This window comes from Cottoperca gobio, chromosome 20 (assembly GCF_900634415.1).
Source record: "Cottoperca gobio chromosome 20, fCotGob3.1, whole genome shotgun sequence".
NCBI classification, from domain to species: domain Eukaryota; kingdom Metazoa; phylum Chordata; class Actinopteri; order Perciformes; family Bovichtidae; genus Cottoperca; species Cottoperca gobio.
The window spans coordinates 15,248,126-15,263,692 of NC_041374.1; the positions used below are offsets into that span (position 1 = coordinate 15,248,126).

Here is a 15,567-nt window from a genome sequence, read left to right on the forward strand (position 1 = left end):
AACATACCTGCACTGACTGTCCAGGGTTGGGGTCACTGTACAGGTTTCTTAATAAATAGGGTATGTTAATGTGCTTCTATCACATCTGTAGGTCTAGCATCGGGTCATTAATCCGTCATTAGGCACTTTGAGATGTGGAAAGGTGAGCTGGATGGGTATGTTGTCTGGTGTTTTGGCTGGAAGGTGTAAAGGCTCTGAGAGATTTTCCAGAGGGCAGACCTACTACTTCTTTGCATTAAAGCTCTTGCATGACTTGGACCACATCAACACATGGAGAGGCAGAAGGGGGAAAGAGGAAGGAGAGTCTGGCAAGACACTGGAGAGTGAAACAGACAGGAAAATAAGACGGAAGGTAAATCCAGACACAACACTTACTCTGATGACAGGCGTGAACAGTACAACTGTACTGAAGGTCTCAGCAGAGGCCTCAGAGTGCAGAGATGAGTCCTGAGTAACATCCCTAACTTTCACAGTTTGGTAGTTACTATCCCTTCCTCTGCATCACCTCTCCTAAACCCACCCACCTGTTGCGGTCACATTCTGAATTCTTAGGGCATATTACAGCAGTTGATATATGCTTACATGATCGCCGGCTAGAAGTCTTCTGGGGCAGGAGAGTCGCAACAGGTCGCCGTAGTGCAAATCTCCTGGAAGAAGAGAGAGGAGGATAAAGAAAGAGAGGAAGAAGGCACAATAAAACCATCAGTTTTCATGACCGCATAGGGAATAATAAACGCTCCCTGCTATGCTACAATATCCACCAGGTTCATTCAGTCAGCTGAGACTGGTGAAAGCAAAGCAGGGAGATGAAGGAGTGAGGGGGTAAAGGAGAAACACACTTGCTGGTGTCAAAACTGCAGGGTTAAATGTTTGTGAATGTTCTCTCTCTTCTTTTGCTATCCTCCCTCCCTCTTTGTGAGTGTTTCCCCCCCCGCTCCTTTTGATGCTCTTAGACAGTGCCAAGAAACTGCCCCAGCCTCCTGAGCTCTGTGTTGCACATCAAGTGCGGCCGTCCGATCGCACACTGATGTGCGATTTTCCATCCACTTGCCATCCAAAGTGGATCAGTACCAGCACTATCATTTTCTGTCATTACTCATTTTGGGCCAGACATTGTGCGGAAATCCAGACTATTTTGGCAGAGTGAAGCAAGAAAAAATTAAACAGAAAAAGGGGGGAGTGAAAGAGTAAGAGGGTGAAACTTGTGTGTTTGTGACAGCGGTAAAGACAGTTGGGCCAGGCTTGTTAAGAGGCAACGGTAGACAAGACATGTTGATCTAGCTGAGGTTGTTTCTTACCGCTCCTGGAACTGTTTGGATGGGATTAAGCCGGCACGTGGATTGGCTTCCCCCTCATGTTTGGCCTGCCACCACGTTGCATCATCTTGACTCATGATCTGAAGGATGGCGCCCTTCTTGAACGCCAGTCCAGCCTCCTTACATGGGATGGCTTTGTCCTCTTTTGGGTTGTAGTCAAAGAGTGCCTTCACAAACACCTGAAGCAGAAGAGGGGAGGGGGAAGAAAACAAAGAGCTGGATTGAGGGCACAACAGGAAAAAGCAACGGTTCATTGTAAATGATCTTTCCCTCCATTGCGTTGAGTGTGAACGCTAAAGGAAATCCATCACGGCAAACACAGAAGGTGCTTCACCAACGCTCAGGGGGATTATTCTAGAAAGGTCATTGCAATCAGAAGTTGAAACCTTCAATTGCTGGCCAAGTTAGTTTCCCCATGTGGTTCCATCAACACTTAGGATGGACTAAGCCCTGTCACCATCTTTCAAGCGTGGCGAGACTTAACATCTACTTAGTCAGAGGCTCCAGTTGGAAGTGCTTTGTTCCACGCGCTTACATGCTCTAATTCTAAACACAAACTAATATCAGTTATCTTTCCACAGGAACAAACCGATGCAGAAAAAAAAGTTGTTTTCTTTCCTTAAGGAGTTGGTGTGATTTGCTTTGGGTGCAGGGGTGGACGCAACTCATCAACAACAAAGAGGGTTGGACCTTATAGTGGAAAAATCTACGACATCTTTTCCCCGTTGTGGGCGTCAAGCTGGAACCTAAAGCACCTTGCTGCGTCTTTTGTCCAAATTGAGTTCTGTCATAATGAGTTATCACTCCTAAGACACTTCAGTACAAGTGGAAATAGAAAAGAAAGGGAAGGAAAGTGTGTATGTCTGTGAGAAAGCGAGGGAAAGATTACAATTTGTGATGTCCTATTGATTTAAAGAGTGCTTTGTGCCATGTAGTAAAATTATCTTTCAGACAGAGATGTTTTGTTTGGGTCATAACAGACGCTTTGGCTGCTAAACTGTCCAGCAGAATACGCTCGTACATCTACACACTAACATCTTCTCCTTCTTCATTGGCTTAGTTTATTTGGCCTGTAGATGTTCAGCCACTTAGCTGCCCTATGATGCATCTCCACTACCTGATGTAAGAGCACAGGCTATTTTCATGAAGGAGTGGCTGAGTGTTTGGCACCGGCGGACTGTAATTCAGACGGCCTGACAGTTTCAAATATTACACGATGACAAAGGATGTAAGTGGCCAACCCTGTACTGTACAACTCTGTTACACATGCAGGGTGGGCTGCGTTGTGAATAATGATAAACCGCCTTCGACCCTGGAGCTCAAAACCATGGAGTGGATCCAGCCTCTGTCTTCCACTGATAGATTTGCTATTTGAGAAGTGGTGTATCAACATCCCAGTGGGTGAGAATGATGGCATGCTGGTTAGAGTGATGGGTAAATCGCCCTCAAAATGGATGGCTACAAGCTACTGTCTACTGGTTGCAGTAGACAGTAGTTTTTTGGCACCAAAAGAAATGTAACTTTAGCTGGCATGGAATGTCTGAAAAGATGAATTGTGCTCTTTCTTGAAAAAGTCGTAAAGTTCTTGTACATCTACATGTGTTCAGACAACATTGTGCCTCCAGATAGCAAGTGGTTGTTACAATCATTATTCTATTACTACAGTGTTACACCGTTTAAATTTACATCCTTCGCTCCACCAATTCACAGCCCCTATTCTGTCACTTTCTACTGCCTCTACTACATCTGCTGAAGCCACACTAGCAGTTCAACTAAGGCAGGGGTCGGCAACCTTTACTATCAAAAGAGCCATTTTGCCACCTTTTCCACCAAATGAAATGTGTCTGGAGCAGCAACACATATTTCATAACACAGCTTAAGTTGTATATATAGTTATACTATATTTGTTGCATTTATGAAATTATAGAAATACAAAGGAAACTGTTGAGATTGTATTGTTATTTTTAATTGTTATTAGGATAACACCAAACTCTTTTAGTGGTATCAATTAAATGATTTCTTCCTGCACCACATCACAGTTCACATACCTGCATAACAGCGCTGTCTGTTCAATATCATTTACATCACTTGACTCATCACAGGCGATTGAATGTGCTTCAGCTGAATTGATGTCTTCAATTTGCTGTTTGCTGTTGCCATTTTAATGGCTCTATCCTTGACGGTCTTTGTAGAGAGAGACATATCTCAAATTTTCTGAACAATTTCATCTTTGTTTTTGAAGTCCGAAGATAGATGTTCTGATATTTTTAAGAATGCTTCTTTCATGTATTCTCCATCTGTGAATGGCTTTCCACGCCGTACTATCTCCTGAGTGGCCACAAAACTAGCAGCAGTAGATGAGTTTGAAGATTTCATCCATTTCTTGAAATAATATGTCTGTTCTTGAAATGTCTTTCGACATTACATTTTGTGTTGTTAGCTAATTTCTCGCCACATATCAAGCAGACAGGTAAACCAGCATCGTTGGCAGTAAAAGCAAATGTATCTGTCCACACAGAATTAAACTCTCTTTTTTCCTCCGAGACTTTTCTTTTTTTAGTTGTATCCATTGTTAGCTTACAGAGTTAGAAACTCAAGATAAGCCACCTGCAGGGAAAGGCGCCGCGCCCGTAAACGCAGGAGAATGTGACGCATATTTTAGTGGACGAAATGTAAATATTTAATTAAATGTATTTCAGTGTCACAATATCACCTTGAACTCCAAGATAAGAGCTGTTCCGTTTGAAAGATTTTCCACTGTACAAGAATACATAAAAATAATGTTATTTACTTCCATGGTTTTTTTTGTCAAAGCTTCAGGGAGCCACTGCAGAGGGGTTAAAGAGCCGCATGTGGCTCCTGAGCCGCAGGTTGCCGACCCCTGAACTAAGGGCTACCAGTTAAAAAACAAGACACTTTGGATTGCACGATTTAAGCCATTTCTTGGCCAGTGTACAGTTTAAGATGAAAGTTAGAAACTACACTGTATGTTTTGGATGGCTGACAGATGTATTATTTAGATATTAACATGGCTAAAAGGCATCTACTGTAGACAGTCTGGAGGAAAGATAGAACTAGTAGGGTGGGGCAGTGAGTCTGTATATGAATGCATTTGACACTAAAAACAGGGTTTTGAAGAAAAACATGTTTCGATTCCTTAAAGGAAGGAAACCAACATTTGCATTGGTGCCGAAACTCATTAAGTGTTTTCTGCATTAGTATTGATACATTTCAATAACCTGCCCTAGTCCGACAAATACATTACCATTTTACAGCACTCCTCTTCACTTGTCCATATATCATTTCCTCACTGTGGCTCAAAAACAATGTCCTGATTCCAACAAAAAGGTATCATGCTGGAGCAGAGAAGCTCTCCCTGTTCTTTAACTCAATAAACATAATGTTAACGCCTTACCTTTTGCTCCTTGCTTGGCACCTCGTCCTTGATGGCGGGGACAACTTTGAATGTAATGGCTCCTTGCGACTGGGCCTGAATATTAGAAAAAGACAAGATAGATACACCAGCTTAGGTACAACTAGAGTACGTGGAAACATCAGTCATCTGTCTTGTAAATATCTCACAAAGCACCTTATTCAATGAAAGTCATATAATGCATAGTACTGTTTGATTTTTCAACAATGGAAGGGTTATTAGGATTGGATGACTCTGCTTGGCAGGGAGAGAGTGTGTGTGGGGATAAGAGGAGGAGTGTTGAAAGCTATCATCAGCTCCGGAGGCCTTTGTGTCTGTCTGTGTAGGCCTCCGGAGTTTAAGAGACTCTCTTTCCTCTTCAGTTGTCCCCCCTGGCAGAGCTCAGGCCAACAGCGGAGCTAGTTTGAGGCATGTGGCGGAGCCTGCTTGTAGGAACTACTAAGCATCAATCTCATCCAGGGGGACCGTGTGGCTGGATGCATGTGGTCTAAAGGCCGGGAAACACTTGCAGAGAAAGGCCAGCAATGTGGTGTTCAGCACTGCAATGGGAGGCACGTGGTCTTGAGTGAGTTAGGGGAGGTTTTTACCATCACAAACAAGGAATGTTATTTTCGCCAAGGGACCGGAGCTGAAACACGAGAGAAACCCTAGGACAGCGCACACACACAAAAACCCACACACAGACGGGGCAGATGAGCCATACCAGAATACGAATAATTTCCTCTGGCTTCTTGTCATCCACAGGGATTCCATTGACCTCCCTCAGTTCATCTCCAACATGAATCAGTCCTGCCACACACAAACACAACATTTATATATCTACAATCGCTCTGATATTCCATTATTCTCATGTCTTAATATAAGTGAGCTACTGTGTAAAAAGTCCAGTGCTCACAAAGCCCGAGGATGTGTACATTACACCAGATTACTGTTTATCGTCGTGGTGGCATTTGAGATTGGAAAAGAATCAAAACATCATTGTCGACACATGTGGAAATGTGCCTTTGGCTTCACTGTTGCAGAGCTGAAAATCCGACTGGACACAATGAACAGAAAATCAAACAGAAACCATGTGGACAACAAGCAGCGCATCGCAGTATACTTGTCGATCATGTTCATATTAACTAAATAGGAAAGGGCCATTTATGGCACAATACTGATGGATTCAGGAACAAAGATAATTCCTGAATACATCCCTTCTTTGTTGCACGTTGGACGTAATCCTGCTGTAGTATGAATCCCTTTAACAATACAGATTTACTTACAAATGTAGTCAAACCCACGTGAGTGAAAAAGAGGAAATACTGACCGCTTCTGTCGGCTGCCCCTCCTCTCATTATCCGAGCCACCAGGATGGCTCCTGTGTGATCATCACGCCTTATCGTTGCTCCCTGCAAAGCGATCACAGAGAATAGTGAAACATTGGATGAAGTGCACTGTATTTCCATTCTGCTTAAAGTCGCATTGTTCAAATGTCACATGATGATGACCCAATATGATAGTAAGAGGTATAGAAATTCAAGGACATAAACTGTATACAGGATGCTCATTACTACCAAAATGGATGATTTACCGTGGGATTACTTTTCCAGGAAATAAATTATTTTAAACGACAAATCTATGGTGTCTTATTTTGGGGGATAGACTTTTCAGGTGCATTTCATATTTGTTTTCGCCTGTGGTTTCTTCCACTTCCACCTCCACTTCATTGCAATGATATAAATGCTTTTGAAACTGGTTGTTGGGGTGGGACACAACACAGTGTAAACCATTTTAAGGTGTCAACCAATGATCAGTAGATGGGAGAAAAACTAAAAGGTTTAAATCAATAATAAACTTAATAGCATCTTTAAAATTACATTTGGCATTCATTTCTTCAAAGAAACAATGCAATTTCACATTGAACAATCTAACAGGATGGGTAGACCGTTTGTTACTGATCATCTGAATCACTGCTGAAGGCATCAATGGCCTGGACTGAGAGGGTTGAGCCAAGGAGGTATGACACAGCTAATTTATAAGACACACACATACACACACAAACAGTTGCTCAAGCCTTCCTCGTCTCTTCTTTTATGGGCTTGGTGCTCAGCCAGAAAGACGCACCGAGAAGAGGATAGTGTTTCAACTTCCTTATTTGAAATGACAGTGTTCAGCATTGATGCATTTACCAGTAAACCCAAATAGCCTCTTCCCTTTTCAATAAAACAATAGGTTTAATGGGTGCCAACATGTCACAGCCCTCCCACAAACACCATCTAGGCACCAGCCTGGCTGGGATTTAGGATGGAATAGGATAGCAAACTGCAACCTATCGTGTGGCGTCATCCTCACTTGGGCCTGACGACCTGAACCAGACAAATGCGCCGTCTAGTCGACACATAGTTTGTCGGGGCTGCAACTCATCCTTCCACCCTTCCCTAGCTGCTATTCCCATCATCCCCAAAGATTGTTTTTATTTCTGTTGCAAAAAAGAAAAGAAAAAGGAACCGGCTCCAAGTCTTCCTCACCCCGCTCAACAGCTGTGCTTTATTTCAGCTGTCCTAATCCATTGCCTCCCAGGTGGACCGCTGGAGTGCAACGAAAGCTCGCCATATGTCGCGCCACTCCGGTTTGTGTCACTTTCCTGTTTGCCTTCCTCCGACAGGCCCAAAGTAGTTCTGGCTACTACCATCGATGGGAAGCACAGGAGGAGATATTAAAAGAAAACAGATCCTCAAAGGCTAAAGGAGCCTCTGGTTTGTGCCACTTCACCAATGCCATTAGCATGTCATCTTGGTTGTTTTCACAACCTATTCACACCTAATGGTTTTCCTCCTAGATAATGGTTTCCTCAAGGACATCAGTATAAGACAGTGGTAGGGTCTGCACAGAGGACCTAATAGAATAATGGGACTGATTAAAGAAACCCGAGAGGTTGCAGTAGGAGAGAAATCAGTGGAGCAGGTCAGTGAGAGGGGAAGGCACTGTCAGACCCCGGTGTCAGGGTCACATTTAACCCCTCAGTGTGACTTAAAGCAGCCGTCTGTGATGCAATGGCCTACAGACAGACAGAGAGGCCTTTTGTGTTTGTGTGTCTGAAAGAATAGAGCGCTGCAGGGAAAGAGACGGACTGTGACAGACAACAGGGTGAGATGGGGAGTCTGCAGGAAATCTCACAGGAGTATTTAGACATGTGGTCATTAACTTTGCTTTCTGATTCTTTTTTTGGAGCTGGCTGATGGCCAGTGGTATGATGGATGTTTTTATTGTGTCCCCTGGGTTCCCTGGTGGCTGGTGGCAGTCTAAAGGCTAACTAAACAGCAGAGAGAGAGCCTTGGATTCAGAGTTTGTAACGGCAATAGGCTGTCTGCATAAACTCCACAGACGTGCTCTACACCACATGTCTATGCCTATCTATGGAATCTGCTCACATATGGTGCATAGATATAAATCGTGTTTTGACACATATGGCTTGAATCATATGTTGAAAGGCTGATGCCATTTAGAAACGCCACTTTTACGACTTCTATTGCAAGTGGCAATGGTGATTATAGAGAAGCACATTTAGCATGCAAACACGAAAGGATGGGGTCGTGAACCCAGATCTCCGGGAAGCCATTTTATCCCCTTTCAAACCACCATGCTTTATGTTCTATATAATAATAATACATTTTATTTGTAAGCGCACTTTTCATTTGTGTAAACAAAACTCAAAGTGCTATATATATATATATATATAGCTATATATATATATATATATATATATATATATATATATATATATATATATATATATATATATATATATATATATAGCTATATATATATAGCTATATATATATATAGCTATATATATATATAGCTATATATATATATAGCTATATATATATATATATATAGCTATATATATATATAGCTATATATAGCTATATATATATATATAGCTATATATATATATATATAGCTATATATATATAGCTATATATATATATATAGCTATATATATATATATAGCTATATATATATATATATAGCTATATATATATATAGCTATATATATATATATATATATATATATATAGCTATATATATATATATATAGCTATATATATATATATATATATATATATATATATAGCTATATATATATATATATATAGCTAATATATATTAATATATATATATATATAATAGCTATAATATATATATATATATATATATATAATAATATATATATTATTTATAATTATATATATATATATATATATATATATATAGCTAATATATAAGCTATATATATATATATATATATATTATATATATATATATATTATATATATATATATAATATATATATATATATATATATATATATATATATATATATATATATATATATATATATATATATATATATATATATATATATATATATTTTACACCAGCTGAGAAACTAACTCAGTCAGTGGACATATTTGCCCGTGCTCATTTTCCTCTTACACCTCGCTGACTCTCTACAAGGAGTTATTTTAGGCTGCAGTTATTTTAAAGCCTTTATTCTTCGCGATTCTTATCTGACCCACTGCCCTTCAACGTGATGGGCCTACACAGGCAGGCCACGGCAGCAGCAAGGGAGTAGGAGATTTATGAAGGGAGGGGGAGCCTCCCTCCATAATCTGGCCAGCCCCAGTCTGAACTCAGCCCTGGTACGGTAGCCAAATGAGTTCTGTTCGATAAGAAAAGCTGAGAGAAGCCAAAACGCTCCAGTGGCAACACGAGCGAGCCAGACCCGAGGGTAAGTGGAAGACCAGAGGAGAGTCTGGACTGACAAGTTGAAAGCGAAGGAGGGGACAGTGGGGGTAGGAGTTGAGAGTAAGTGTGTGTGAAGGAATAAGAAGAAGAAAAAAATGAAGATAGAAAGTAAGCAATGAACAATGAGATAGAAAACTCTACAATACTGCCATTGTTGGGAGAGAGATTCTCACTGGAACTAATCCATCTAATCCAAGTCCTTTACCCTTGTATTACATATACTACAATATTTTTTCACCTATACATTTGAAAATATCTATCATGCCGAGCTGTCCAATGTCAAAATATAAAGCTTACTTTCGTTGCATAAATTCACATAGACATTTAGATTCAACTTAGCAAGGTACAATCTTGAGATGGAAAACAAAAGAGCAAGACAAAAAGTAGAAACAGAAAAAGAAAGGAAAGTCCTTGTTCAGTATAAAAGCAAACAGGTGTGAGAAAAAGCAGAAGTCAGTCCAACTCCATGGAGGCAATCTGGCCCTCAATATCTGCAGGTAGTAGGTATAAGACGGCAAAAAGTAGACGAGGATCAAATCGAACCAAATAAAAAAAACTGTTAATAATCACACCTCACATGTTCAGGTTTTTCTTTCGCCATTCCCAAATTTTTCCTGATCCTTGATTATTTCAAAAGCACCACACTTCCCCCTCCACCTCATTACAATCTACAGTCAGCTTTCAGTCTCTCAATCCTCCTGGGGTACATCCGCCTCTCCTGGAGGCCTGACGAATTGGAAGCAGTGAGAGGCAGCTGGAACGAGGAGGGCAAATCCAACATCCTGAACTCAGCATCACCTCCCCATGTGCCTTGATACCCTATGGGTGCTATCATCAGCATTCAGCCATGCATGGCCACTAATGAGGAGTCCCTGCTCTGTTAAACAAATACATAAACAGTCAGGCTAGAAGCTAAATAAGCTGCATGGTGTGCGTGTGCGTGTGGGGGGGACATACATAAGGAAGAAACAAGGTAGGTAAAGACCCTCGAGCACCTAGATGGGCTTCCTGGTGTAGCAGCTAAGCATTAGAACAAACTGATGGCTGGGTTTACACTGAGCCTTCAACGCCTACTGGCACATGGAAGCCATTTCAGACTTTTCCTTGCACTTGGAAACAGTGCAGGAAGTCAGAAGGGGAATGTCTACGTCTGTCAAAGCACGTACACGCATGAGTGACAGCATGTGTAGGTGTGTTTTTGTGTGCACGCAAGCGTGTCTGCGTGTGTGTTTCTATGAGAGCTTCTACCTGAAGTGAGGCCAAACTGGGCCGAGAGAAACCTCAAAAGACTGGATGATTGATGCTGGACAGTCACTAAGCCTGATGAATGGGCTACGCTATGTGAGCAATTAGAGACAAGGCGCCACTTAACCATCAAGTGGCTCAACTGCTATATTTGCAGGGAAAAAAGATAGCACGGTGTGCGCACAAGATGGTGAGGTTGTTTCTGTTGTCAACCATCGCTGCAGTGCTTGCACACAGAGGAGTATAAAAATAGTAATAGAGCAAGTCTCGAACGGCAGAAGGCACAGAAACACAGAGTCAAAAATAGAGATGAGAGGGGGGTCATCGTGGACTGAGGAGGGCCTCTGAGCTGTGGTCAATTAGTCATCAGTAAGACGATCCGAAGCCTCCACTCCTAACGTGATCAGCTCCATATGCAGCCGCTGCTCCCAGCTCTATTCCTCCATTTCTAACACATAAATGCCTCTGATTGTTATTGTTGGGCCGGCCAAAACGCAACGGCTTAGTCTCTGCTGTGTGATGAGGAGAACTGGAGCGACGCTTGTCCGTATCAAGCCATCGCCCCTCCCAGAGCGTGCACTAGAGCACACATGCAGACATGGCAGGCGCATTAAGTATGTGATGACAAATGGCTCACACCTCATACAATGCAGAAAAAAAAGGAGAGAATAGGGACTGAAATTTGGATCCCCTCATGTATGAGAGTGTGTTTATTAGAGCGAATGGAATGGAGGCAAGGTTGTCCAGGGAACTGTCAGCGCACAGTAGTGCCATGAAACTTCAGCAGATAAGAGGAGGAGTAAGACAAGCTTAATGTTGGATGTGTCATCATGTTAGCTTTGCTGGGATTGGCCACAATGGGTTTCTGGCAAGCTACGTCTTTATGGGGCAATTAGAGTGCCCTCTGGCTGATGGAATGGATGGATGGCTGGATGACATGATGGAAGCTGGCTGGCTTGTACTCTGGTTGTATGGATGACGAGAGGGCTGGCTAGTTGTCTTGGCCTGGCTCATCACACGTCTCGGGGTCTAGGGCAGGCTATGTGTGGCCTGTCTGGTAAGTGCCACAGTGGAAAAGAAGGATCCGAGGATCTCTTTACCTTGACGTGGCCACAACCAAAGCCACTCCACAGTTCCTAACCCGCCAGGGAAAACAAGCACGGTGCTCCATTTCAAACACACGGCCCTCGGCCCGTAACGACCACTCAAAACAACGGCCCGTGAACCGAACCGAACACTGTGGCATTTGACAAACATTATTTCTCCCTCCAAATTGAGAGCGACAAGAGAAAACAAACGCGAGTGGCCCGGGCAGAGAGGCCGACGTGTTTTGACATGATGTCACTTAACAGCAAAAGTGTAGCAGCGACAATAAACTCCTGCCGACTGCTGTGTTGACTGCTATGTTTAGAGGTATAAATACAAGCGTAGTGGAAACACATGCTGGCGTTCTTCACACCAGATGTCGACCATGGAAAAACCAAAATACATAGTGGGAATGGGCCTCCTAGACATTAAAATACAATTACCTCCAATCATATCTGGTGTTGGAGTGTGTCATTTCATCTTACCTCACTGAGATGGCATAGAGCCCCCCACACATGACCGCTCCACACACCGAGTACTGCATATTTACGAGTTCTTACATAGTTCCCTCAAACGCCACAGACCCCAGTGCTGCTCAGAAGGAGTAAAATCATGTAATATTACTGGATTTGGTCATGATCAGAAAATCAGTTGAGTGTTATGGCCGCCTATAAAGATTAATACAGCGCTGTAAAGAATTAGCAGGAGCCCAGATGAAAATCTATATTATTGTTGCAAAGAGGGAGAGCAGTGAAAAGTTACGTGAGGTTTTATGTCGAATGATTTTTCGAGCTGACGCAACAGAGCCGGCCAATCCCCTCTGGGTGTCCTGGTGCATGACTTTCCACCTGTTTTATTAATCATTAATCATTATCATTTGTGATTGCAACTAATAAAAGCTACTCCCGCCCACTCTACCTTTCCTCTCTTCATTCCTAGACTCCCTCTCGCACTAAATCAGGTTCTGGTTTCCCTTTTTATTTCCTTAACCCCGGTCCTGACCTCCCAGTCGTAATTAACAAGTATACTGAGAAAAAGGAAAATTGCAGGTCATTATTATGATAATTATGGTGAGGAGGAGAGATTCCAGGAGAAGCTGCCAGGTAATGTTATGCAGAGGGCCCTGTGACGGAACGGCTTACCTTCATTTGTCTTCCTCCACCCCCTCTTTTCCTTTTCCTCCTCTGCCTCTTTAAATCTTAATGTTAGCGCAAGTCATTACCAAGTTGCTATGAAAACACACTTAGCAGCCCACCTCAGTACTTCAGACAGGTGCCGGTGCATTTGGGTGTGTGAATCTGTGGGGCAATCTCACCAAATGTGTGTATTTCTTTCCATACTGTCCGCATGACTCACCATGTAGACTGAGTGGAATAGCCGTCTCTTTGCTACCAGCCGGACAGTGCCAGATATTTAGTCATTATGTACTGTGTGTCTTGTCTGAGAGCGCTGCATGAGCTGTATGAGCGCATACAAAGAGACAGTTGTGTCACAGAGAGAGGTCTATCTCTGCACTGGGATTGTTTAGTGTTTTCCCCTGTCGTTATCCCTGGTAAAGAAAACAGCACTTTCACATGTCACTTCTCATTTCCAAAGTGGGCTGGGAAGCAGGGCCGCTGAGGAGCACCCCTGACGGCCAACAATGCCCGCATTCAGCCGCCGAGGCTCTCTGACTCTCAGAAGGCCGAGCGGAAAAGAGCAGGAGTGCTGGGGTGTGTGTGTACACGTTTATGATTACACATGATGGGAGGAAGACATTTTATTTAAGAGGGCTTGGAGATTAGGATCTGGGAATGCCTCAGATGTGGCTTTGGAAGCCCCGCGCATTTTCACATTCACAACTCAACAGGCTGCAAGTGTGGTGTAACAGCGGCTGGGCTGAGTGTTGTACAAGCACACTAATACAAACAAACACAGGGGCTTTTACATGTCTGCCTTGAGCAATTTTCCACATTGTTTTTTAGATTTAATGTTATATTCTAAATGTAATTTTGTTTATTATATATATATTTACATATAGTGTTATCAAGAATTGTATCTGTATAACCCGCTCCAATGACAAACACACTCCTATTCAAAATAAAGTTGAAAGAACCTTATTTCCTTCATTAAGAAAACTATTTTTTGGCAGTTTGCCTTCATTAGGTTGACAAGGTGCAACAGAGGTTTCCAGCCAGAATAATAAATAAAATCCAGATAATTTGCATGCATATGGTGTACCGTGTCTTAACGATTAGGACAACATGCGACCTGTTACTTTTTATCTCTTTTTTTTATATATAAATCGGCATTTCACTGGTGTCCAGGGACTCTAAAACACAATAAAAGACTTATAAATGACATCATCCTTTTAGCAAGTATCTCTTGGCTGTCAGAAGTGCTGTCCAAAACGTCTTTCTACTTTCCTGCTTGAGGTTTTGACACAACTCGGGTTCTGTGGCCGAAAGGAGTATCTGTGGGAAAAACTCCCCTTAATAAATAAAACGGGGTTTTTTATGATTTCAACCAATTACTGTATCGTGAACAAGTAATAACAACTTAATGAAATAAAATGCTGTCATTACGAGCATTATTTATATTAAACTAAATTAATTTCGGAAGCTGGGACCCTTTAATCATTTAGGGTTTTGATACACTACAATGCACTATAATATAATTCAACCTTTATTACTGTTACTTATATGTGCACACTTACGTAAACACACACACTGCGTGTGTCTTCACACATGAACAAACACAACAAGCACATGGTGAAAACTCACAGCACATGAACATTACTACAAACAAACACATTAACCCATTTATAATAATACAAACACTATAGCAGGAAAATGAGTAGGGCGTTGAACCTAGTGCATTATACCCACAACATGAAACAGGGGGTGCAAACTCTTCAGAGAGAAACAAATTGAAGAACACGAACGCCCTCCGGTAAGTCATTATTTTTTAAATAGTAGATTTTAGCATGAGGATATAGGAAAAATGTTGCCTATTAATCTAATCTTACTGCTACAGAAGTAATGTAAGGGCGACAGCAGTTCAGGGCACTTAAAGAAATGGGGGTAAGGGGGTTAGGGAGTCGGTTAAAACGCTGCTAATCTGCTGGGACACTGACAGGCAACGAGAGACCCAATGCGACAACACTTTCCGAAGAAATCACGCCTGGAAGTGCCGGGAACAGAGCAACAAGGGGAAGCAAGGCTGAGCCAGAGCAACTAGTGAATTAGAAAATTCTAATTCAAAAACTCATCAGATCTACACAAATCCTTCAAATTAACCATTTTTGATTCAAAACGCCGATTTGCACCCCTGCAGTGAGCCAGTCAACACCAGCAGTGCTCTCCACTTGTCCTCATGTTTTAGAGTAGGGTGCTCCATCTTCTTTTGCAAAGCTCCCAAGACACTGCCGCCTAATCCATCAAGTGAAAGATGTATTGCTTTTAAAGCACATGGGTCTATGTGTAAAACACTAACATGTGTGCTGTCTGCTCTAATCTCATCTGCTCCATTAATTCCCAGCCAGGGTCATTACTTTCCCCCTTGCTTTCCACATTTTGATGTAAACAGACAATAGAAAAGTCACTTTAAAAAAAACCCATCTATGTAGTCTCTGTCCTTGATAAGTGTCTCAATCACGAACGTCTTCAAGGTTTTCGGCGATGCTCGAACTTTATTCATTGTGTAAAGCTGCGT

General features: G+C 42.0%; 1 protein-coding gene across 2 annotated transcripts in view; it reads right to left on the reverse strand.

Annotated features, from left to right (window-relative positions):
* Positions 1-15,567, reverse strand: part of mpp7a (MAGUK p55 scaffold protein 7a) — a 127,442-nt gene that overhangs the window by 37,467 nt on the left and 74,408 nt on the right. For both annotated transcript variants that reach the window (XM_029457766.1, XM_029457765.1), the window contains exons 7-11: positions 6,059-6,140; positions 5,453-5,538; positions 4,732-4,806; positions 1,299-1,495; positions 583-647 (exon numbers count right to left, since the gene is read on the reverse strand). In XM_029457766.1, coding sequence (XP_029313626.1) covers positions 583-647; positions 1,299-1,495; positions 4,732-4,806; positions 5,453-5,538; positions 6,059-6,140 — 505 coding nt within the window. The remainder of the gene's footprint in view (positions 1-582; positions 648-1,298; positions 1,496-4,731; positions 4,807-5,452; positions 5,539-6,058; positions 6,141-15,567) is intronic.